A 25,283-nucleotide genomic window follows, 5' to 3' on the forward strand; every position below is an offset into this window, starting at 1 on the left:
GATGGACTCTATGTTTTTGATGTCCTGAGGTTCCAAGTGTGCTGGGCAAGAAGAAGGGGAGAGTACAGAGGCTCAGGAACAGGAAGGTCCCCCTGCTTGGCTGATTACTGTGAGGCCAGCTTCTGCCCATGTGACAGGAGACACAACTCACTTGAGGGAAAGTTTGGGGGTTGTCATGTGGGTCCTACCATCCATTATCATCAGAGCCTAAGGAATTTCCCAAGAACACATGGTAGGACTTACATGACTTGAACCACCCCATTTCTGGGGCAAATATTAAGAAAACAAATCATCTTTTTTTCTCATTTTTTAAGCACCTTAGTTCCTCAAACTCATTCTCAGCTTCTCAGCACCTGGGTATTGTTTGTGTGATCATCAGTGGCCCTGGAGCCAGAGGCCTTTTCCGCCTCGCTTTGGAGCAAGAAGTCTTAGGTGTTCAGGAGGCCTTTGTGGCACTGAGGGGTTTTTCCACATTGTTGCCTGGTGTGTGGGGGAGGCAGACCGTGCCTTTCTCTCGTGGTTCCTCCTGCCATTGAACTATGCCCACAGGAAGATTCAGTTGTCACCCCCATGAGTGGAGCTGCAGGGATTCAGCGCTTACCTTTTCTTCATGTTGGCAAACAAACCAGACACACAGGCCCCTCTGGGAGGAGACATCTCACCCAGTGCTAGATATCCCCATGAGGGTCCAAGAAGGCAGGCTGGCTTCAGGCCCAGTGAAAATACACCTATCTTCAAGCAAAGCCACCCCTTCCAGAAGGAAAAGGAACAATTGAACATCTGGCATCTCCTAGCAGGCCAGGCCCCATGCTGTGCCTGAGAAGGCTGGGTAACTGAAGCTGGTGTGGCATGACTGGGGTGTGTGAAAGCATTCCCATTTTTAACTTCCAATGGTTCCTAGTAGTTGGGAATTACTGGATCATGGCAAGTCAGAGAGTAAAGGCCATGCTTGATCTATGCTCAAGCCTTCAACCACCTACCTAGTATATGAAGAACTCCCAGGCTCCTCTCAGAACACTGGGCTGCTGTGAACCTCAGGGGACCCTTCTGTCTGTGCACTAACCCTCCCTAACACTAACTTACATGGAGGTTTGACTGTACTCCTAACAGTGCAGGGCCTACATGGCTGTGCTGCCCATGAGACCCAGTGTACAGCAGCAACAACGCATGCATATAGTCATGGTCACCTGCCCTAAGCCTGTGACCTAGTCTTTATTCCTCGAAGTTCTTAGATCATGGAAGAAGAGGGCAGGGAGTATCAGCTCTTCAGAGATGGGGAGTGCTCAGTGCCTCCTGAGGGGTTTCTGCCATGAGTGCAGAAATCCTTGCCATGAGCTCCAGGGAGAGGCTAGATTGTTATCTTCAGGCCCCGGCTTTGATCCTGGTCTGTGCAGATTTTGACTTTGCAGGGAATTGGAGGTAATCCCCAGCACATGGAGTCTGTCTGGGCTGGAGTGGCAGCTGGGCCAGGGTCGCTGCCTTGCAGACCCTCTGGCTTATAACTCCCATGCAGGCCTGTGAACATTTCTCAATTAGGGATAAAGGGCTAGCGGTCCCTGAGGTAGACAGGGAAAGTAGGACCCAGGGAGCCACGCTGGGGTCCTCCCTTGATGCCTTTGAAGTCTCTTGGTTTCCACTTTCCCTGTTCCCTGCCCCCTCCAGCCTCCCCTTCTCTGTTCACCACCCCCCTCATTTTACTGCCTTCCTTCTTTGCCATCTTGGGCAGAAATAATCACAATAACTTTTTTAATTCCTCCTGGAGAGCACCTGGGACACTGTGCCCAGACAGCATGAGGTTTTAGGTAGAGCTGATTTGTGAAACTGCCTGGAGGATGCCCGGCATGCCTTGCTTCAGTGACAGCCCGTGTAAGGTACCACCTGCTCTGGTTCCTCTTGCATCCTATCACTTCCACCCTGGCCCTGGAATCCTAGCTGTTCCGTCTTCTCCAGGTGTCAAGGTAGTTGATGGTACAGCCAGCTCCATGTAGGAAACGTATGAGGAATGGGCAGGAGCAACCTGGAAGTGAATGCTCCAGTGCAGGGCAGTGGCTCCTTGCTGCTGGGAGCACAGCCTTCTCACTAGCCAGAGAACCACAGTAGGCTGATAGGAGCCCAAGTTCATCACCTTGATCTTTCAGGTTCCCAGAGAGGACGGGCGACTTGCCCTACTCCAGCTCTCAGTTTGGATTAGGCCTGGCCTCTGGTTCTTCCCCAAACCAGATGTTCTAACTGAGAAGGGGGCCTGGCACCACTCACTTCCAGAGCTGATTACTCCCATCTGCAGCAGACATCTTGCCCTGTGCTCTGCGATCCCTGGCTCTTAGCTCAGGGCAGATCATACCTTCAAACACACGGTTACAATTTATTGGCCTTATAAGTTAATTTTAGGGGGTGTGCAATTGATTGAAATCAAAACGTAATGAAGGCCAGAGTCTGGGGGTCCAGGATCAGGGTGGGAAGGAGCCCTGTGTGCTTCCTCGTCTGGGGTCTGAGAATATCTTCAAAAGCTGTAATTAGCTTTTCTAATCAACCCTGCTTTCCTGGAAGGACTTTATAGAGTAAAACAAGGTTGACATCCCTGCGGCAGTCCCAGAAGCCCCTGGGCCTCTGCAGGAATAGGTGGGGTGCTTGGTAGATGGCCTTTCCAGCCTTCCTAGCTCCGCTTGGCAGCCATCTCAGACCTGTGGCTGTTTCTGCTCCTCCCCAGTATCTACGACATTTGAGCAACCGTGGTCCAGGGAGGGAAGACAACCACATTTGTGTCTGAATCCTGTCACCATAGTGTCCTAGAACCCTGAAACTACATTTCTCTGGTCTGTGTGCTCTGAGTCCTTTCTAGATGTATGCACTTAATGTCCACTCTTGTGGTGCATTTGGAGGAGGCAGGGAGAGGTTTCCTGGGGAAACCCTGCAGAGATGGGAAGCCATGGCTGAGCTGAGGAAGGCCTCCCAGCCTGAGGTTCAGGTGGGAGACATCACCACCTCCCTTCATGAGTCAACTACAGAGTCGGAGAGACCTTGGCTCTTTTCTGCCCTTACCCACTAAGTGACTTGGGTACACAAACTGGCTTACTGCCACACAGACTTAACTCTGCTTGCAACAGTTACCGCGTGATGCCTTCTCTGTGTCTGAGAGTGGCTATGGGCTATGGGGTTGTGGCCTTGGTACAGTGACAGATATGTCATCATTGTCACTAGCCATGCTGTGCTTGGCCAACGCCCACATAGCAAGGCATCAAATAAATGTCTGGGAACTAGAGTTAATGATTCTTACGAATCTTCCCTTGGGGTTCAGTGAGGACATAGGCTCCTGTCATGGTTCCTGTCATGGTAACTGAGGAGGCCATTCAGCAGTCATTTATGGGCCAGGCCTTGTAGATTCAGCCGAGATAGAGCCAGACCCTGCGCTGCCTCTTGTGGCCCCCACTCAAGAGGATGAAGAAGCACATACAGGACTGTGGACAGACGGACAGATGCCTGCACCATCCTGTAAATGCTGATAATGCGTCCCAGCAGATACTGAGGGAATCACAAGCAAGGGGATCAGGCCGTAGAAGGCGGGTGACAGGCAGCTGGCATGGTCATCGCAGAGCTGGTCAAACAGGCCTGAGGCTGTGGTCCTCCAGAGAGCCTGCTGGTAAGGCTAGCCTTGGCTCGTGAGAGACAGCCAACTCCAGGAGCAGCCCACCATCCCCTAATAGGACATAAGCTGTATGAATGGTCTGTGCAGAAGCCACACATCCCTTGTGACAGAGCCTGAAGTCTCAGTAGCTGTTAAAGCAGTGCTTCTCAATCTGTGGGTCACAACTCCCTTGGCAAACCTCTGTCTCCAAAAATATTTACATTCTGATTCATAAGACTGGCCAGCTGGTCCCTAGCTCAGACTTTTCCCTTCATCTGGTCAAGTAAGGTTTGCAGTTGAAGGCCCTATGCTTCCCACCACTAGAAATGTCCACCCAGTGCCTTGGTCTTGGGTTCTGAGCCCCCACAGCAGGCTGAGGAAGAGGAGGAAACCGAGTCAGCATGAGGCAACAAAGAATGTGTGAGAAAATTCTAGAACTGGGGAGACCAGCATGGCGCAGTGCCCCCCCCCCCCCCCGTCACTTCCCATGGATCTGTGTCCTTTTCTTTGCTTGGGTCCAAAGGTGAGCAGAGGTCCTGAGACTGGCGGTAGTTGAGCACCTTGTACCCCAGGGCAGCAGAGGTGTCAGGCTTTGGAATTTGGCAATGTGAGTAGTATTTGGTTTTAATATGTGTAACTGCTGTCTTCAGCTCTGAAAAACATGTCCTGTCTCCTGGGGACACAAACCTAGCACGTCTCAGCCTGTGTATAGGGTGCGAGCAGGTAAGGACCCAGGCCCACTGTAGTAGAATTGTAACCGAATAGGAAGATAGGTTAGTGAGGGCTGCCACCTTCTGGGAGAAGAGTGAGCTTCAGCTCTCCTGGGCGTCTCCCCCCCCCCCCCACGCCTTCTGTTCTCAGGTGGGTATCTGCTACAGGTCTCAGTCCCTGTAGAGCTTACACATTACACCCCCAGGAGACAGTGATTGAAGAAACCACTGCAGTTCCCATCATCTGGCATCTTGAGACTACAGTGGGGATCGGCTGCCTTGGTGTGCACTGTCTGAGTTTCATCTACTTAAAAAAACATTAAATGGAAAACAGGAATGTGTGGAAAGGCAGTTCGTTTGTGAACATGATCCCCCAGAGCCAGCATCAGAGACTCTGATTCCTCCCAAATTCTGGGTTCCTATAACCATATGGCACTCAGTCACGCTCAGGTTTCTGTGGTTCTGCATGCTGGAATAAAACATCTCTGGAAGCCAGGCCTGGCTCCCCCGCTGTCAAGCCCTTTGTCTCTCCCGAGTACCTCACTCCCCTGGCTGAGCTGCCTCCTAGGCTGCTGTGATGGACAGACGATTGCTTGGGGCGAGTGATCAAGGATACGGTCCTGCACTGCTCCTGAGGTGCAGGGGTCTTTCCTTCCCACATTTCTGGTAAGGGTGTTCAGTGGCATTCCCTGGCTTCGGAGCCCACTGGGCTCCCTGCCTGATCTGATTCCTGGTGGTGGCAGGTTTTCAGCCTGAAGGTTGTATGTCACTTCTCCTGGAAGCTAGGATGTGAGGCCAGTCAACCTGGTGTGGGCACAGAATGTAAGCCAGCTACTCCAGACAACCATCTCAGCCACGTCCTTTTCAGCCTGTGGCTTGGGCACATTCCCACCTTTCTGGAATACAGTTTTGGCTTGTGTGTGTTTGTGTGTGTGTTTACATACGCATAGACACACTCTCCATATGTGTCTATACAGGTGTGCCCTCCTATGCTAGCATGTGTGGAGGCCGGTGGTTGACATCGAATGTTTTCTTCTGTTAATCTCCACCTTACTTTTTGAGACAAGATCTCTCTCATTAAACCTGAGCTCACTGATTAGGTAGACTGGCCAGCGAGCCCAGGGACAATCTTGTCTTCACTTGCCAGTACTGGGATTACAGCTACACATTGCCATGGCCAGTTTGTATGTGGGTTGTGGGGATCCCAGCGCACATCCTCATGCGTACATAACAAGTACTTAGTCCACGAAGCCAACTCTTCAGCCCCTACAGTTTTCCTCACTGTGAAATCATGTATTCAAAGTCTTTAGCCCCAAACAAGTCACCAAAGAAGGTTAATTAAGCTTCGGTTAATTGAGGTGGTTTGGTAGTCCCTGCTCAAGGGACGGAGCCAGCTGCGTTTCTGTGTGGAATGCGCAAGCAGAGGCAGTCATTGTGTTGAGTGTAGATGATCCATCAGATCCCCAAGCCCCTCCAGTCACACCGTGGTTTCCAGAGAGGCCTTCTTCATTTCCCTTCAAGTAAAAAACCCGAAGGCTGTAAAGAGAGGCTATAAAGGACAGCCGCGGCCCAGATGTGCATTTCTGAGTGTGACTGGCATTAAAGCTGCACATGCCTAAGCTGATTGCTATGTTTGCTCAGGGGATCGTTGCACCTGTGTGTACTGGAAGGAATTTCCACAGGCTACCTGTCCCCTGTCTGTGGGCAGACTGAGACATGTTCTGTAAACTGTGGTGAAAACAGCTGTTCACACACAAACAAGGGTGACAAGGTTTCTGCATCATATCTGAACACAGCCACCAAAGCCAAGGTTAATCTCTATTTTGTGTGCAGCAAAGTCTGGCTCCCGGGCCCGTAGAAGCAAGGCTTTGCAGTACTTCATGTTTCTGAGGGGATGACTCCTGGGTAGTTCAGAATACATAGGGGCCAAAGGAAAATAGTTTGATGCTGCCAACAGGCACTGAACTGAGGCCAGGGCTCTTGGTCTCTGTCATTTTCTCCTGTCTCCAGATACACTGCCACATACACTCTTAAAGTGAGCATCTCTAATCAGTCAGAGGTGCACCCCTTTCCAGCCCCTCAGAGTTACGGACATCTGCAGTTCTCTGAGCTTCACACTAGTGTATGTGGGGCAGCTCCTGGTTCCTCCTGTTGGCTGGAGATTTGTAAATCAGGAGTTTGTAGACAGCGGGTACAAAAGGAATGTCACAGAGACATGCAGCCGGCTTTAGAAACCTCTTCAGGCACACTGGAGGCTCTCCTCATTCCACAGCTGAAGTTGAGTTGCTCCCATCTGTGGGAAGCAGGTCCCTTCTTGTATCATGACGTGGAGGGTGGTCCAAGAATCCAGCCACTGTTGGTAGCTGAGGACCTGGCGGTTTTAGTGGAGGGGGTCGTGAAGGTACTGTCTGGGAGCTGGAACCTCAGTCCCTGGTTGTTCTCCTTACCACAAACTGTCATGAAGCGTAAGAATCTTGTCTATGTGACCTTGTCCCTGATGTGTCTATATGCCGATGATAGTGAAAAATGTCCCAATGGCCACCTGTCACAATCTTGTGCTGCTGTTTAGTGAGATCTCATAGGCAGAACAGACCATGTCTGTGACAGAAGGGCATTTAGGAAGCAAGGGGAAATGTTCTGAACCCGAGGGCTGCCAGCACTGCCAGCCTGGCACTAGATGATGAATGAGGTTTACCAGTTGAGACAGCTCTGACAGTTTCACTAGACCCTTAGGTAGCTTTGCAGCCAGCCTCCCTTAGCCATTCCCTCTGTCTCTCAGAGGCCTTGCAACTTCCCTTTGTCCTGGTCAGTCTTCGGCTTGACAGAGGTGCCAGAGTGTAGCCCCTCCAGGCTGACCTCGGTTTCCTCCGCTCCACAGTGCCTTTGCTTGGGCCACACCATACTCTGTCTAAAAGGCTTTGCTGTCCACAGAACCCAGAACATGGTTGCTTTCTTGTCTCACCCCTTCCTCCCATATCCTCTATGGGAGGGTCGCCCACAGGCTGTGGATGACAGCAGAATCGGAACCCAAGTATGGGGTGGGAGGCAAGGCGCTGGCAGCAGCTGAGAGAGCAGGTGTCAGTATGTGCCAGTGTGAGTGTGGCGTGGCAGACAGGGATACTGATGCAAGGCTAATGGTAGACTGGTAAGCCATGTACTGTTCTCCACTGTAGGAAGGACTGTGTGAGGAGTGTGACATTCCTGCTCCAGGTGGTTGTAGGAGGCCCCAGGGATTGGACTAAAGTTGTCGGGCTTGGCAACAGGTGCCTTTCCCTGCTAGGCCATGTCACTGGCCATGCCCAGCGTTTTTACGTGGGCACTGGGGATTCAAACTTAGATTCTCATGTTTGCATAGAAAGTTCTCTTACCCATGGAGCCATCTCCCCAGCCCCACACTTTTTTTTATATTTCAGACATGGCCTTGCCAAATTGCCTGGGTATCACTTGAACCTTCCTGTCTCAACCTTCTAAATGTGTGTGCAGCCAGGCCTAGATGTCTTGGTTTTATTTAATCTGGCTTCAGAAAAAAAAAAAATCCCCACCTACCATATTTGAGTCTTAAGCCCCTACTATAGCTGGGTCTGTGGGCCTGGGTCAGCTCCCAGCAAGTGTGTCCTGGGCATGGCCTTACCACCTTTCTTAAAGGTGGTGCCCAGGACTCAATGCATTTGAAACCTCTGTAATCAGACCTGGCCACTATCCCAGGAGGCCGGATCGTAAGCCAACTTCCAAAGCCACTCCAGGCCCATCTCCTCATTCCATCTGCAGCTCAGGCTGGCCAAGACTGCAGATTGGGTGGGTCACAGTTAGAGCTCAGGTTCCCAGAGCAAGTTTCCGTCCAAGGCTCTGCACACCTCGGCATCAAACACTCTGAGGCCAGAGTACACTTTAACTTCTGTGAAGTAGGGCATTTTGAGTGTGCTGTGTTTTCACCTTTGTGTTCTGCAGTGCAGACTGTGGCGTGGGCTCTGTACATGACTGACAGTGTGCATCTGGAAAGGGGTTCTTGGGACAGGTCACCTGGAACTCAGGAGAGAGCTCATGATCCAGTTTAAGGATCTTAAGGGCAGCAGAGAACGCACTCACCTAGTGCATAATGGTGACTGGCCACCCTGGCAAATGGCCAGTCCCCCTGAGGGGCTTGCCTTGCGCCTCCTGCCTCCTCCAGTGCAAAGGTGTGCCCTTGTACCCCACTTACTATAAGGATGACTTTGTCATTCTCAAATGGATGGATTAGGGCTTCTTCCCCTGAAGCCCCATCTCTCTAGTCCCAGCCGCAAGACCAGTCAGTCATTCTACAGGTCTGTTCTCCTTTGCAGACGCCAGTGCCACCAGGCTTCTGATGGGACTGATGACATGTGGCTGATGGGTGTCTGTTCCTCTGACACCAGCAAAGCTGATGTTCTATACACACACGCACACACATGCGTGCACACACGCCCTGGTGATCTGTCATTGAGTCTGCTGTGAGGCTTCTGGGGTTCCACCCCTTCATGGCCCAGCCTTGTCCAAGATGACATCTCTGGTCTTCTAAGAGGTGGTTCCTGTCTCCTGACCTGAGCAGGCCGCGCCATTTTGGCTGTGTTGATTTCATTCCTGTGTTGTTTTCACTTCCACTGAGGTGGGAGACCCGAAAAGAGCCTGTGCTTTCCTCTTTTAAGGAATGTTCTCCACTTGACCTTGCTGTAGGAGCCCATGTGTGCCCTTTCTCTCCTGGACCCCTTCCCCTTACTCCTTAGAGAACTGGGGCTTTTGAAATTTTCAGGACCTCCAGTTTGAGCTCCAAGTTGTATCAGCTAGATCCCTACCCTCTCAGTGCTTGGCCACATTGGATCCCACAGTCTTGTTGACATGCAAGGCCGGAGAGCAGGCCTGGAGCCATGGCAGAGCCACCTTATTAAAATAACATGTTAGCATTTAAACAATATTAATACTATTTGACTCATTAAATGTACAAAGGCCAATCAAAATGCTTCCATGTGTGTGTGCTGTTAGTTCTGGCGGGAAACGCCTCCAATGGCTTCATGTGGTTTCAGACAGCATTTTAGCACATTCTTAAAATACCCACAAAAGCCTTTATGTAAAAACTCATAAATGTGAACCACATAAAATTATTTTTTTCCTTGTTTCATGTCACTATGATCAAAGTACAGTAGGTAAGAGTAAATTTTCAAAGCCTTGTTGAGGTCCTTCTTTAATTAATGCTTCACGCGCAGAGTAAAGCCATAAACCATATAATGGGGGGACAACCGTCTGTGCACCCCACAGCCACCTCCCTTCTCACAGTGCTTGCCAGCAATGCTGGGGCTTCTGCATGATTTCAAAATGGCCCTTCTAATCACCCGGCCTTCAGTCCCTCTGTATCAGACCGTCACGTTGAGACTTGCAGCCGCTTGACTTCCCAGAGGTCCCTCGTGGTGTCTGGAATCAAGTCTGTTCTTGAATTGCTGTGGTACTAGGGCCCTGTCTGAGGAGTCTCAGCTCATCCACCCTGAGACCCACAGAGAACCCCCAATTCATGGGGAGCAGGCAACTGGCAGTGTGGCTCTTCTGCGGCCAGCAGAGCCCCATGGAAAGTCAGATGGCCATTGGGAGTCCTGGGACACTGGCCACTGTGGAAAAGGGCTGGAGATGAGCTGCCTCGTGAAAAATGCCACACTCGACCTGGCACCATTCCTTACAGTTACATAAAAATCCAACATCTCAACGAAGACTGGAAGGAACTTTGGAAAAATCAGACTTGTGGGAAATGTTGATGTACGGTATTGTGGGCTAATTTTTAAATTTCTTTTTTTATGATGTTCTTGAAAAAAACCTTCTTAACTCAGGGAGGGGAACTCCAAGGAGGTCACCCTTGGGCTTGCATTTTTTTGCCTCTCTCAGTTTCAGCATTTTGAAACTCTAAACCCAGCCTGTGTGGCCCATAGGGGAACCTGAGGATACCTGAGAGAAACTGCTCAGAGCAGAGGCCAGGCTTCCGCTGGGACAGCCCAAATGCTATTGTTTTCTGGAAGAACACAGACCACTGAGGGTGGGCGTTAGGTCACCTCGTGCTTTTGAACTGGTCACTGGTTAGTGTTGACAAAAGCTTTCAAGGCACCAACATTTATGCTGGTCCCCACTGAGGCAGCCTGAGCCAACACGGGAAAGAGTGGTCCCACAACAAGAGCAGCAGCAATGCGTGGAAGAAGGATGGTGGTGGCCAGGACGCTGGGCCAAGTGGGTAGAGCGTGAAAGAAAGCACCCGGCAGCCACAGCCATGGCCTCAGAACATGAGAACACGAATCGGAATCTCTTGCCTCATCCCGCAGGGTTGGCCTGGAGATGACCAGTCCATCTTTGCACATCCAAGGAACATTCTAGAATGCCCTGGTATACACTGCCCACCCTGTGAGAAGTGGCTCCTCAGGTCCCAAAGCACAGTACTTTGTTTCCCTTGTACTAGGGGGAGAGTGGCATTTGCTGAGTTTGTGAACATGAAAAAGTGGGGTCCAAGACCCCCTTGTAGGCAGCATCCTGAATTCACGGAGTGATGGCCCTGAGCACTGCCCCACGAATGCCCATCTGTGCTCGAGGGCAGCATGGACTCTGGCCAGCACTTGGGCACTTAGCCAGCTACTTACAGATGTCTGTTGGGCAGGAGAGCTATGTCCCACCCCAGCTGGTGGTTAGGCAAGACCAGAAATTCAGTTTGATTCCTCCTTCACAGTAAAGGTGCAGGAAGTGGCCCTGTCTCTGAGGGCTGGGCCAGTCCTCTGGGAACTGTGAGTGGAGGGGCAAGGAAGGATATGGGAGCAGAGTGGAGCCTCCTTGGGAAGTTAGGGGTGGAAGGTAGAAAAGCCATTGCGCCTGCACTGTGAATTTGGGGGAGGATCTGTGTCGTTGGCAGGAGGGGAACTCTGATCTTCTCAGTTACGCTCTGGTGTGTGTCTTGCTGGCGCGGCAGTGGGAAATACTGTTGGTTTGTTACTGAGTCAAGTTCAGATTGCAGAAATAGTACAATGGCCCTTGGTGCCTACAGGGTGCCCCTGTGGGTATCAAAATCCTTGGCTGCCCAAGGCCTTCATATAAAATGACAGGATAATTACAGAGGACCTACATGCCTCTTTCCATGTCTTCCAAGTCGCTTTAGAGTTGTTGCTGTGAGAGCGGGCCTTGCTCTGCAGCTCCATCTGGCCTAGAGCTCAACGTGTAGCCTGGTCTCAGACTGCTGGAAGTCTCGCCTCAGCCTCTCAAGTGGCACTTGCACCCAGCGCCAGCAGGATTTCTTAGTGTGTGGAAGCTCTGGTGCTGAGTCAGCAGCAGTTGCGCAGTCGCCTCAGTGAATCACAGGAAGAAAGTGCACAATTGGTACACATGGCATTTTCCTTTTTTCACTAAAGCCCACGGATGTGGAGCTGTAGGTATAACTGGCTCCCCAAAGACTTCTGTCTTTCTCTCCCCCTCATTCTCTAGCATTAAGATTTCAGCATGCAGCTTTTTTTAAATTGTAAAACAGCTTTACTGTGACCTAACCTACAGGTGCTCTTTAATTTTGACTGTATTTCATTTCAATATCAAGAAGTAATTTCCACACCAATCCCCTAGCACTCAGGAGACCAGGGCAAGGGGATCACGAGTTCAAGGATATCCTGGCCCAGGGCTGGATAGTTAGAGCCTGACTCTTCAACCGGAAACCACCCTCTCCACCCCAAACAATCATGTGCTGGATGTCCACCTTTTTCTTCAGGGTCCTGGCCTCTAGTCACCTTCCCTAGCATGTGGTTCCTCACTGCATGGGCCACAGGCAGAGCTGGTCAAGGCACTGCTGACACCAGCCCATGTCTGCCGAGGCCCTGTTGCCATGGTGCCAGCCTGAGCCCTGCGAGTGTGCCTGTTGCACTAGTGGGCTTTCCTAGGGTTCTGTACTGAACTTTATGTTGAGGAAAATACTAGCCACATGAGGTATGATTTCCCGGAGTTGTGCTGTTTGGTTATCAGTGGCGTTTGAGGTCACAGTAGCTGACCTCACAGATCTTCGCAGCCATCTTATCTGTCACCCTTGGATTTGCTACCCTAGCCTAATGGCCTCTTCGTTCTTCCCCTCTTCTCTTTTGTTGGATCATGGACTTTCCAGTGTTGGCTGGACCTGAGGAGGAAGTGCTGTCCCCTACACCTCCCTTCATTTCTGTTGGGTTTCTATAGCAAGTCACTCTGAAAAACCAGCATGATTACTTGTGGCTCAGGATGTGGGCTTGTCAGACAGCCTTCCTGAGTTGATTCTGGAAGCATCATTTTCCAGTGATGGCCAGGTCTGTGCTATGAGGAGGGACGTACTGTACTGGATCTTCTAACTGGCAGGAAGCTGAAGCCCAGAGAAGTTCAGTAAGCTTGCCAAAGACACAGAGCTCAAGAGACTTGATCTTCCCGGCTTCTAAGACCTTGCTTTTCTGCCTCCCCAGCCATGGGATGGTCAGGCCAGGTCAAAAGGTCAGCCCTGGCATCTGGCCTGGAGGGTCCTTAATCCTAGACAGGTGTCTAGGTCATCTTCTGGGCGCATCATTGCTGACAACAGTCTGGGACCCCAGAGCTTGGCTCGGCATCTAATGGTCCGTGGGTGTTTCTCTTGCAGATATTTTGAAGGTGGAGTCTCATCTGTCTACCTCTGGGATCTGGATCACGGCTTTGCTGGAGTGATCCTCATAAAGAAGGCTGGAGACGGGTCCAAGAAGATCAAAGGTTGCTGGGATTCCATCCACGTGGTGGAAGTGCAGGTACAGCAGCCAACTGGTGGTCAGTGTCCCAGTGCAGGAGCCACACCCTGCAGTTCAGCCCTGCTCTCCAGATGCCACCACAGGGGTCAGGCAATATGTAGAAGCCCCTACTAACTCCTAAACCTGCCTAAAGCCGATTGGGTGAAGAGAAGTCAGGGTGACAGTGATCACTGTTGCTGATAGTCCACTGAGAGCTAAAGGAACGATTGCGGTTCTGCCCTGTAAAAGCCAGGGGGTTTTATAAGGGAGAGGAGGTGGCTTGGGGAAGGGGATCCATAACTCCCTCCTCAGCTCAGGTTCACGATGTTATGTCCCTGTCCCCAGGAGAAGTCCAGTGGCCGTACTGCCCATTACAAATTGACCTCCACGGTGATGCTCTGGCTGCAAACCAACAAGTCCGGCTCGGGCACCATGAACCTGGGAGGCAGCCTGACCAGACAGGTAGGGCTTCCACTCCAGCCTCTCGCCAGTGCCCACTGGTGGCAGAAGCAAATGGGCCCTTCGCCCCGATTAGGGGGAGTGTGTGTGGTCAACTGCCAGCCTTCAGCTAAGGGGATCGTCACATCGCCGTCCTCTGGTCTGCACGATAGCTGGCTGCCTGCTGAGCTAGGACTGGGTGATTGCCGGCCTCATGTCTTCCATGCTCATGAGTTGCAGAGTTTGTGAGCAGTCAGGCTGTGGGCTCCGTGTGAGCTGCTCCATGCAGTTCAGTCCTAGTTGCTTGCTCAAAAGCCTGGCCTGAGCTCCTGCTTGTCAGAAGCAGAGAGTGCTGGGTAGGGAACCTGGATCTGCATGCCCGCTCTACAGCTGTGTGCACATGAAGGTTTGCTAAGCTCTGCCTCGCTGTTGCTCACCTGTCCTTTGCTTGGGTGTCACTAGATGTCCCTTTCAGGCTGTGAGCAGCACGTAGAACCTGGACTTTCCGGCACTGTGTGCCCCGGCACAGGCTTCTCTTAGCATCTTCGTTAGGAACCAGAGGCACCTAAGCAGCTTTCAGTCCCTCAGCAGTCCATCCAGAGTTTCATGCGTATAACCTGGCACTACTGGGACCCCTTGCATACCTCTCCATCCTAGGAGAGGGCTTCATGGCACTGTGCACTGAGGTAGGAAGCCCTGTGCATGGGGAGCAGCTAAACACAGCAAAGCGAGCAGAAGCACTCAGAGCCTGCTGCAGAGCCCTTCTTTTTCTTGAGAGTCTGTCTCCAGAAGACTCTTCTCAACAAGGCTGTTCTGCTGGGGGCCAGGGTGAGGCTCAGTGGTAGAGTGTTTGCCTAGAAGGCTCATTTCACAGCAGCAAAACCACCTTTTTGATAGCTCTTTAGAAGAAGCACGCATCAGGAAAGTTTGGGTTGTAACCCTTTCTTAAGTAGGTTTGCATTCTGCAAGCCACAAGGTTACCTTACATGCATTTGAAAAACAACAGTGCAAGGCCAGTGCCAGCCTGCACATCTGGGGTGCTGCTGGAACCATAGAGTCTCCCCTGCAAACTCTTCACCACCTGTGCTATGTCGATATATAAAGGCCAGAGGGAGCCTAGGTCCTCTAGAACCATCCCAGAACCTAGCACTAGTACTCAGGGCAGAGCTCATCCTGCTGTGTGAACATGGGCCCTCGGCTTCTCGAGCCCTTGACATGGGCAGGCCAGCCAAGTCCTCGGGCAGCCAGCCCCACCACAGCCTGCCCTTCCCTTCTCCCTGCCATCCAGTGAATGGGTGGAAGCCCCTGAGTCCATCCGGAGGCTGCTTCCTGCCTGCCTCGCTGCTGTGAACTGTCTGTAATCACACATTCAGTCGACCATCTTCCTAATAGTTTAAATCAGCGCTGTCAGCCCATGGCCAGCATCTGGCTCTGGAGTGCCGTGCTCAGCAGCCCTGCCAAGCCAAACTCGGCCTGCTGAGTGGCTGTCCTCAGCACACCTTGTCTGCATTGCATCTGCTGCCTCACGCTCTCGGGGCTTTACTGAGGAAATCCATGCTTCTGTCATCATCCTCAGGGCCAGAGCCATAACTCATCCAAGGTGCAGTAAAGCTGAGGCTCTCCTCCAGTGTCAGTAATTATAAAGAGGAGGAGCCACGGGAAAGACAGATGCACACTAAGAAAGCACAGCTCCTGAGTGAGCAGGGCAGTGGGGCTGAGGGCCTCAACTGTGAGGCCCAGATGAGCCCTGGAAGTTTTTCTATGGTTGCCTTGGATAGATGGTAAGGGTTCCAGGAAGGTCGGGTAGATCAGCACACAGCAAGCAGACATGGCTGCATGGCTATCTTCTTTGTGTAGATTCTAGGCAGTTGCCACTTCCATTTAACAGGTGAGGAAACGAATAATTGACTGGAACAAAAGTAGAAGAGCTAAGATTTGAACCCACATGTGTCTAATACAAATGCCCTTCCTCCCATACACTCTTTTGGTCAGAGCTTGGGTGGCCTCCAGTTGTGAATGGTGAATGATGGGGTAAGAGGGTGGTCTCCCCCCAACACAGACACACGCGTGCGTGCGCACACACACACATACACACACACACACACACACGCACGCTGTATTTTTGGCAATGGGTAAGCTGAGGGTTTCCTTCCAGTGTCACACACCCCCTCCACAGTCAGGAGGAAGGCAAGCCCCTCCTGTAGTTCCTGGAGCCATCTTACCAGGCACTGACCCTGCATTCCATTCTGTCCAGCTGTTAGGGGCAGTCTGCATCAAGGATGAGCAGGTCCCTCTTCTCCCCAGTGTTGTTCTCCCCCAGCAGCCTGACCCAGGCCCTTCCCTCATTTCAAAGTTTCCCAGGCCCTGTGTACAGGAAGGCCAGGAGCTGTTCTCCTCAGGGTCCCCATCCCAGGGGTAGTTTAGGCGTGCTCTTTGCCCTGTGTTCCTTATATGATTTCTGGGAATGCACTGAGGGAGTTGAGAGCCCCTCTTGGTGGCACCTGTCACTGAGATAAATGGCCCCAGCTGCATGTCCCTGCTGGTCAGGACAGCCTGCTGTGACCCTACCTCCCACCCCCAGCTTTGCCTCGCCCTTCACTGTGTCCTCTCGTTGCCTCCACTCAAAACTGTCTCTTGGGGACATCAGTTAGATGGGAGATAGTCTTTGGCAAATCCCTGCAGCTGTAGGGCGGTGGGGACGGCAGCCGAGGCCTTTCTGGAAGTTCATTGCTGCCTCCTCATATCCTCCTGCCAAGGGAGAGGCCACATGTGAGGGAAGGAGCAGAAGGTGCCCCCTGGCAGGCTGCCACAAAGGCCCTAAGCAGGAAGGCCTCGGAACAAGTGAAAAGGTGCTGCATGCCAAGTACTCGCTATGAAAAGGAAGCTGCTTGCAGAGGTCACTCCGTGTGTGTGACAGCAGAGACGTGGGAATGAGGCAGACCGTAAATCTCTGGAAGGAGATCCAAAGACTCCCATCCGGGGCAGGCCCTGCAGATGGTTGCTTCATTTTCTTTACAGATTCTAAATATTTAGACACGAAGGTGGAATGTTGTATTGAGTGGGGAGACTGGGCTCATTGGTCGTTTCCCACCAGACCCCGCTCTTCATCAGCCACAGGCACTCCACCATCTTCAGAAAAGGCCTCCCTGACCTGGGCTTGGCAGGGCAGGAGAGGAAGGGGCCAAGTGTGCTGGGCTTTGAGGCAGATGAGGTTGGAATGAACCCCCCCTACAACTTCTGAACCCCGAGTTGTGGTTTTCCTTGGCATTTCTGGTAAACATATACAATATCCACCGACCAGAGAGGTTGTCTCAAAGAAAACAGTCTTCAGAATCCTCCAGAACTTGGTCCAGGCTGTAGCCCCGTCCCCTCACAGCCATGTGACCAAACACAACTCTCACTTTCTAAAACTTTTGTGTTCTGTAGAGTTGAGGGCATCTTTTGAAATCCCGTGCCACTCTGGCCCTTAGTTTCCACTCAGTAAGGAATAGCTAACTCTGCAGCCCCCACGTGTCTTCCAGAATATGCAGCCTCCATCTCAAAGGTTGGACAGTTCTCCCTTCCTAGGAATGCAGCTGAGCACTGGCAAGGTGGCCTGACCCAGCCTCATGTCTGTGGCACAGGCTGGGCACTTGGGCCATAGGGCCCTGGGCATGGTGCTTGCTTTAACAGATTGTCTGTGTTGCTGGGCACACCCGGGCACCGCACATAGGTGTGCAGTAAAAGCAAGGGCATGGAGGCTGAGGTGGGCCAAGGCCCATTGCACCTAGGGTATGAGCTAGAAGCCACCACCCCCGATGCTGAATGAGGTTCCTGTTGACTGAACTCACTGAAAAAAGATACTTTGTGGCAATGGGAAACATCATCCACCCCTGTTTGAGGACAACAGCCACCAGATCCAAGCACTTCCTTCTGTCTTTCACATCTTAGCCACAGAGAGGAGGAAAGGGTCTTGTTGGGGACAGGCAAATTAGGCCCTGACTCCAGACTCGGTTGGAACCACCTTGTGGAACATCTGTGCTGCCACAGAACATAAAAAATGTTTTCCTTCTGGCAGCTGCTTTTATGAGGGTGTAATAATATATGCATTACAAAAATAGTTCTGTTCCTGGTGGGTCGGTGTTGCCAGCAGGCTGACCCCAGCCAGGTGTGGAGAGGAGGGAGGCAGTAGGGGCGGGCAAGGGGGCTATGGAAACTGCCTGCCTGTGCCAGGATCTTCAGCTTAGAGGCCCCCTGTGTGCTCCTGGGGAGTCCATCTGCTCCCCTCCAAACACTCTGTTCCTTAGAGGGTCTAGAGGGTCCAGCCTTTCCCTGCTGGAAGGTGGCTCTTGATTGTGAAGCACAAAAATGGGGATGAGGCACTGACGATTTGCCTAGTGGGGAGAGCTCTTTACCCCTAGTGCTGTGCTCACCTGGGGCTGCCACACTCAATGAAAGAGCCCGGGAGAGACCTCAGAGCTGGAGGGAGGCAAGGATGGCCCTCTGCATAGTACAGGGGCCTGAGAGAGACTGATCTGGAAAGGTGCCTTCCTGGGGCAGAGCCACCACCAGAGCAGGTCCTGAGGCTGTAGGGGGTTGGTTTTGAAAAATTCCTTTTGGAAATTGGGTGGCAAGCCCCATCCTTTCTCTCAGGTGTGCTCCCCAGCTTTCTTCAGTACACACACTGGTCAGTACACACAGTACACACACAGTTGTCTTAGCTGAAGGCTTTCACTCACAAAGATGATGTCCCACCAGTGACATGAGGGGCTGACCACAGCTAGAATGGGACCATGGCAGTGACAGTTATGGCTGTTACACTCACTACCCCAACTTTGTGACGACAGTTCTAAGACTCCTGGGACCTCTTGCCACAGAATGCCCATGACTCTTACAGCCCCCTATCACCAGTCACCACAGCTCTCAGCCAAACCCCTGGCCAGGACCAGAACTGTGTCCTGCATTTGAGTCGTGTGGCTCTGGAAGGCCCTGATGCCAGATGATGACTCTAGACTAGATTCTCACCTTGCAGCTCTGCACTAAATGGTCATCCCACTTCTTCCTTCTCGGCGGGCCAGAAGTGACTGGAGTCTAAGCAGGTGCCTGTCGTGGATGGTTAGAACCTGTTAGGCCCACCTCCACTGTCCACACAGTGACAGATTGCAGGCTGGCTCAGCCCTGCTCACATCCTGGTGCTTCCCTGCCCTGGCTTTACTAGCTCTCTTGTCCTGAGTTCTACCACACCTTGACCTCTCAGTAGCCCTTGTCCCACCCAGGAGGAAGGAATGCAATTAGCCACAGTTACATAGCACTACGTGGGTTCTGGGAATTGAACCCAGGTCCTCTGGAGCTCGTGGCCCCGGTGCCGTCTCTTCAGCATCCGTGTTGAGAGAGGTAAAGCCTACATAGGGAAAACCAGACACCAGCAGATTCTCATCTCTCCCTGCATGCAGAGCTGGCTGCTTTCCCTGTGTCCTCTGTAACCCAGGAGCCTGACGCTCCCCTGCCCAGCTCCCAGCCCTGGAGGGGCGAGGATGCCAGCCCTGTGGTGAGGTGGCATCCTCCACAGCTGCCCACACGGCTGTGGACATGTCACTGCATTCTGCTGGCCCCAGAGTCTTTTGCTAACAGGTCTTTGAGTCCCTCCCAGCTGACAGTGTCCCGGGGCTGCCACTGCTGGGCTGGTCAAGATGTGGCGGTGTTGTGGCGCGGGGAGGGTTCCAGTGTCACACCAGGCCTCACCCACATCTGAGTAGTAGCCTCTACCTGTGCCTGCCAGGAGTGATGTGAAGACAGGCACAGCCCAGAGCGACCTGGCCAGTGTGGCCCTTCGCCCTCCTTGTTGTGGCCCAGGAGCTGAGTGGGCGTCCATTCTCAGAGCAGCACCAAGACACTGCCCTAGAAATAACAGGGTTTCAGGATGTCTGCAAACTGCTGGGCTGTTTGCAACCCAAAACTTCAGTCCTTTGTGCTAGAAAAGTGGCCATGTTAACAACAGCTCCACAGAGCCACCAGGGCCAGAGGACTGACACCACGCAGGGGCAGTGGTGAGCTGGCAGCAGCAGGCTGGTTCTGGAACTGTGGTAGTCTCTGACTAAACATTTGTGTCTTTGCAGATGGAGAAAGATGAAACTGTGAGTGACTGCTCCCCACACATAGCCAACATTGGGCGCCTGGTGGAGGTGAGTGGTCCCCGGCTCACCATGCCCTGGTGTGGCACAGGTTAGCCTGCTCCTCCGCCTTCTCCCTCTTGGCTGCCGCTGTTCCTGCCCTGCCTCAAGTGTTCTGAGCTTTCTTCCACGCGGTTGCGAGCAGAGCTCAGCTCTAGGCCCACCCACCCCAGCACCCCCGCTCAGTTACTGGCCTGGGAAACATGAAAGCCCTGTTTTCCCCTGATCACTGGGTGTGAACAGTGATCTGAACTCAGGGTGGAAACAGATTGCTGGAACACCAGGCCTTGGAGCAGCTTCACTTGTGGCCGCCGCAGCCTCGCCTGTCACCATGTCCCGTTTGGAAGTCGGGGATGTTGTTTGGACTAGAGACGTGTTCTCTGGTTTCACAGAACTGTTCACAAAGTTGGTGGCCAGGCAGCGCTGGTGATGTGGTTTAGACCCGCTCCCAGCCGTGGTCAGAACTGGCTATCAGCCCCTAGGTGTTGGTTTCCTCCATGCCTAAGGATAAGAAAGACCCAAAACACAAATTATAGGTGGGGTTCTGGCAGCTGGGAACTGTCAGCGCAAGGGAGCAGTCCCACAGCACCCCGCTGTGGCCAGAGTGGGGACTGCAGGGTAGACGGTGGGTGTGGGCCTCAGGGTTCCTGTTTGCCATCTCCACTGACTCACCTCCCTTCCCAGGACATGGAAAACAAAATCAGAAGCACGCTGAACGAGATCTACTTTGGAAAAACAAAGGACATCGTCAACGGGCTGAGGTAATGTTCTGAACATGGGGCTTGGCTCCTCTGTGGTTGTGGGCCTCCCAGATCCTCATCACAAGACGTGGTCGGGGATCGCTGCGCAGTTTGAAAGGCCCAGAATACGGTCAGCACTTTTCCATGACCTCTACCAGTTCTGCTCGCCGGGCTCATTCATCTCAGCAACCTCTAGTGCCTTCATGGTAGAGCTGACCACCAGCCATCTACTGAATGTGACCAGACTGGTATTGGGGCCTCAGAGGCCCCCACACAGAGACACTGAAGAGAGCTGAGCAACCTGGCATAGAGTCCCACTTGAGGCTCCAGGCAGGACTCACTGTGACTCCAGTGTAGTTGGGAGCAGGAGGCAGAACCCAGCTGGGGACAGGGCACTGACTGAGGAAGGGTGAATGGGCTGGCACTGGCCTTGGAGCCACATGGCTGGGATCTCATCCCAGCTCTTTCATCCTTCCCTACACTTTTCTCAGTGGCCTTGTCCTGTCGGGAAGGAGGGTGCCAGCAGGGTTGGGAAGAGCTCTGCACCCCAGCTCTGTTGTGAGTTTGTGGGTTCTGCTGTGCCCCTGGGGCCCAGTCTTCTGGTGCCATTCCCCGGCCCAGGTTTTATATTGCAGCCGAAAGAAAGGCAGGGTGTGACTTGTGAGTGTGCTCAGCAGGCTGACGTAGGTAGACATTTCCTCCTGGTCCCCTGAGTATCTGACACTTGGGGGCTGTGGTACCAAATGCACCAAATGTACCGCTCTCCTGCCAGGCCAGTGTCCGCTCTTCCCAGTAAGGAAGGAAATAGGAGCGTCTCAGCCTGTATGGAGGCAGGTGTGAACCCCCAAAGGTGGACCACTGCCAGCCTCTGTGGTTTCGGGGAACACAGCCCCAGTGCCGTGGCTGCCTTCTTCTGTCTTGGCCTTTGCCCGTGGCTGCTGGCCTCTTGTTCTACATTGCTGTTGTTCTCTTGCTGCGGCTTCACCCTCTCTGAACACTCTCTGTAGATCTCTTGACGCTCTCCCCGACAACCACAAGTTTAAGCAGTTGCAGAGGGAGCTTTCTCAAGTGCTGACCCAGCGCCAGGTCTACATCCAGCCTGATAATTGAGCCGATCCAGGTACCCCGCCTGAAGGGCGTGAGACCTTCCCACTAAACAGGACTCACCAACCTGCCAAGACCCTGCCACTAACCTGTGTCCGCCCACTGCCAGTGGGCAGCCACATTAACACGCAGCCTCAGCCCCACGAAGTGTGGGCACGCATGTGTGGTGTGTGTGCTCTGCACTCTGGGTGAAAGCCAAGGTGGGCTTTTGCTCCTGAAGCTCAGTCTGTAGCACTACCACAGCCTTTCCAGCAGAGGGCACTGTGTACGCCCCCACCGCACCCACACCCACACCTTCTGTGGACTCACACACCTCAGGTCTGTTAGCACACCCAGCTCTTCCCACCTCTACCAAGGATCCTACGAGTCCCAAAGCTACATCTTGGAACCCCTTGGGCCGCTGACCGGGAAAGCACAGTCTCCGTCTGAGTGTCTTGACAGTGACTGCTCCCCAGGCCAAGCCAGCACGCCTCCAGCCTGGGCACTCTGTACCCATGCTGTGTGTACCCACAGCCTTCCCGTATGAGCTGCAGCTGTCCTCCAGCAGGCCATGCTGATGGAAAAGAAAATAATCTTGCTTGTTGACAGTGGCCAAGAACCATGACTTGGCTTGTGACAAATACAGATGTGCAAAGGCACTCAGCATCTCAGAGTGGAGGAGGGGCTTAAGACAAGGCTCTAGGGACCTGCAGTCCCCGGGGCTGGGCACCAGAGGCCTGGCCCAGACAGGGACCTGTGGGATTTACAGTGAGGCTTCAAGTTGGGCACCCCCCTCCCAAGCCCTGCCACTGCTGGGATCTGTGTGGTCCATGTGCTGACTTCAGGTCCAAGGCTGGTCAGTCTAGCCTCGGTGCATCTCCGTCCCCATGCCCCAGCGGAAGAAAGCCCTTTAAAGGGACACTGCTGCTGCCATCTGTAGCAAACCAGTGGAGGTGTCCTGAGGAGAGCCCAGCCCATCACCCACCCCAACCCCAGCTCCGCCTGAGCCCTCATGCTGCTCCTCTTGCTGCTACACCAGCCCTCTGGTGAGTTCTTGGGATCCTGAACTCCCAAGAGGAAGCAAATGTGCACTGAGCAGCATCGGCTCACATGCAGCTCCTTCGCTTCTTCGCTTAGGTCCTGTCCTCACAGTCTTGAAGACTCCTCTCGGGGCGGTTTCTTGCTTCCCCTCTCTGTCCCACTCTGTCTCACCTTCCCCTGTTTCCAGCACTTGGGGACAGACTTTCCAGTAGTGCCTCTCCCGGTGTGAACTTGAGCCACTTCTGAGCATGCCACCCTGCCTCTTCCACTGCTTCTGAGCTCTCAACAGTTGCTGCAAATAGTTTAGTACGCTCTTAACTTAACGGATGTGTTGGGAAAAGAACTGCCACAGGAGACCTTTCTCCAACTCTGTTTCATTGCCTGATCTGGAAGTAAGGCCTAATGGTGAAGATCCACCCTGAGATGGCTTCCGAGAATTGAAATACATGTAAATTGAAATTTACTTTGCAAATTGTAACTCTCTCCAAGCCTTAGTTGCTCCAGCTTTGGTCAAGGGTACATCCCCGCTGCCCCAGGATATGACAACAGGGGCCCAGGCTCTGAAGGGGCTGCCTTTTAGAATGCACACCTGCAGGGCTTTGCTGGGCTGGGTTTGCGGCCAGCAGCCCTGATGTGCCTCAGAGGCTCTGTCTTGATCCCAGTGGTTCAGCTGTGCAGAGGCTGGTTCCTAAGCACTCGGTGGGGGTGGGGGTTGCCACACCTGCCTTTTTCGGGTAAGGAGCCAGCGTCTGCTGCCGGTGGAGGAGGTGGGGCGGGTACTTCATTAGAAGGTCCTCACTGCCCAGAGCCTTCACCTGTCAGCCAGTAGAAGGTGCAGCTGCATGGTTCCTGAAAGCTTCCAACAGCTTGAGGGGTACCCCCCAATCTGTGGGCCTAGGGTTCTAGTGGTCAGGTTCCCCACACCTGGGCAATCTCTGCCCATGATGGCCAGCAAGGTACTGAGGTGCAGGCCCCGGCCCCCCTTCCTTCTCTCCAGACGGTGTACCCTGGCACCTCACAGTGGCCCCAGGCTGCCTCACTCTGAGTGTTCTGCTTGCTGATACCCCTCTCCTCCCCTGCAGGTCTGTGCAGACGTTTGCAGACAAATCAAAGCAAGAAGCGCTGAAGAACGACCTGGTGGAGGCCTTGAAGAGAAAGCAGCAGTGTTAGACCTCTGCTTCGCGCTAACCGGACCCGCCATGCACTCGTTAGAGTCCTCTCTTTAGAAAACTTGTTTTCTGCTCCTTCTCCCTCTTCCTTTCCCTCCCTGACAGGTCACATAACCTGCATCGACCACGCAGCGCCATCTCTCCCCAAGAATAAAGCCTGATAACCACCCTCCTCTGGCTCCAAGGCCTGCTTCCCACGACGTTTCGCTGTCGAGACTCCGTTTTTCCATAGAGACCGTGTGGTTTGGTTCGCCTGGGCCCTGCCTCCTCCCTCCTCCCGTTTGTAGGCACAAATACACTGTCTGCCACCGCGCCCTCCCATCTTTTTGTTACATTGGTGTAAAAAAATGTAAAACAAAAAATTTTATGAACTAACTGGTGTGTGAAAGATAGAAGAAAAACTGGAAATCTGATTCCATGTGTGTTTGGGAGTTGCTTGGAGTTGGGGGCCGGGGGGGGACAGGGGACAGCTCTGGAGGAAGGAGGCACGACCTCAGCACTGTCCTGCGCAGGTGCCCCTGTCCTGAGGAGACCACGGTGGGGGTGGGGCTGGCAACCGGCTGCTCTTCTGGCCAGGTGCTTTTCTGTCAATTTTTATGGAATGCAAAAGGAGTTTTTGGGTTTTTTTTTGTTTGTTTTTTTGTTTTTTGTTTTGTTTTGTTTTTGTAAAGCTTAAACAAAAAAATCTACATCTTCTACTTGAGCCTCCATACTTAAAAAAAAAAAAAGGAAAAAAAGAACAAAAAAATAAATAAAAAGAAACTGGGACAGAATTAGTGCTGGCCTTGTATTCTTTCTCACCTGCCTCACTCTGCAGACACGAGTGGCCTTCCCTGGGGACTTGGAGCTCTTCCCACCGCAGCGCTGCCCCCTGCTGTCCACCTCAGGCTCTAGGGAGGCAGCCACACTCTGAAGTGTGTGCAGGTCCCCAGCTACATTCCACAGGGATGGGAACGCAAGACCCTGAGCTCTCAGGGACCAAGCAGGCCCGATGCCTGCCTTCACCTTTCCTGGCGAGCTGGTCGGCTTCCTTGGGGGTGGGGTCACCCCAACTTGTGTGTGACATCCCTGACTTGTTAGTCCTGATCTCTCTTATTTGGTCCTAAGCAGAATTCCATGGGAGGCAGAAGAGCACAGGTGCCATGCTCACACCTGTAATATCAACATTGAGGCCGAGGCAGGAGGATCCTGAGTTCAAGGCTGGCCTGGCCTACACAGCCCTATGTTGCCTCAACTGCAAAACAAAATGTGCTGGCACACGTTTGTAATTACAGCACGTGGGAGTAGTGACAGGAGGATCAGCACAAAGTCAAGGCCAGCCTAAGCTTCATAGTAACGTCCAGGCTTGCTTGGCCTACACAGTGAGACCACCTCAAAGTAAATACTAAAGTTAAGAGACTTGGGTCAGTGGATACTGTGTACTGGGTAAGGGCATTTGCCAAGCCTGATGGCTTCAGTTCAAGCTCTGGAACCCACACAGTGAAAGAGAAGTGACTGGCGTGCGCACACCCCCCACACACACAAATTCTACTTTTCGTGCCACGCAGATTTAGTTGCTTTGAGCTCAAAAGAGGTGTGACAGCACACAACAATCCACTT

At 52.9% G+C, this 25,283-nt stretch overlaps 1 protein-coding gene across 2 annotated transcripts in view; it reads left to right on the forward strand.

The window, feature by feature from the left end:
• Positions 1 to 24,097, forward strand: part of Capzb (capping actin protein of muscle Z-line subunit beta) — a 96,707-nt gene extending 72,610 nt beyond the window's left edge. Inside the window, exons 5-10 of one of the 2 annotated variants that reach the window (XM_055610945.1) lie at positions 12,944 to 13,085; positions 13,410 to 13,526; positions 19,598 to 19,663; positions 20,336 to 20,412; positions 21,399 to 21,511; positions 23,598 to 23,667. In XM_055610945.1, the coding sequence (XP_055466920.1) occupies positions 12,944 to 13,085; positions 13,410 to 13,526; positions 19,598 to 19,663; positions 20,336 to 20,412; positions 21,399 to 21,501 (505 nt within the window). In that variant the 3' untranslated portion in view covers positions 21,502 to 21,511; positions 23,598 to 23,667. Of the gene's footprint in view, positions 1 to 12,943; positions 13,086 to 13,409; positions 13,527 to 19,597; positions 19,664 to 20,335; positions 20,413 to 21,398; positions 21,512 to 23,597 lie in introns of both variants that reach the window. The other variant, XM_055610946.1, reaches the window with a different exon arrangement.
• Positions 24,098 to 25,283: the final 1,186 nt, after the last annotated feature.

The sequence above is a fragment of the Psammomys obesus genome, unplaced genomic scaffold (assembly GCF_907164565.1).
Source record: "Psammomys obesus unplaced genomic scaffold, mPsaObe1.curated_primary_1811, whole genome shotgun sequence".
Taxonomy (NCBI): Eukaryota; Metazoa; Chordata; class Mammalia; order Rodentia; family Muridae; genus Psammomys; species Psammomys obesus.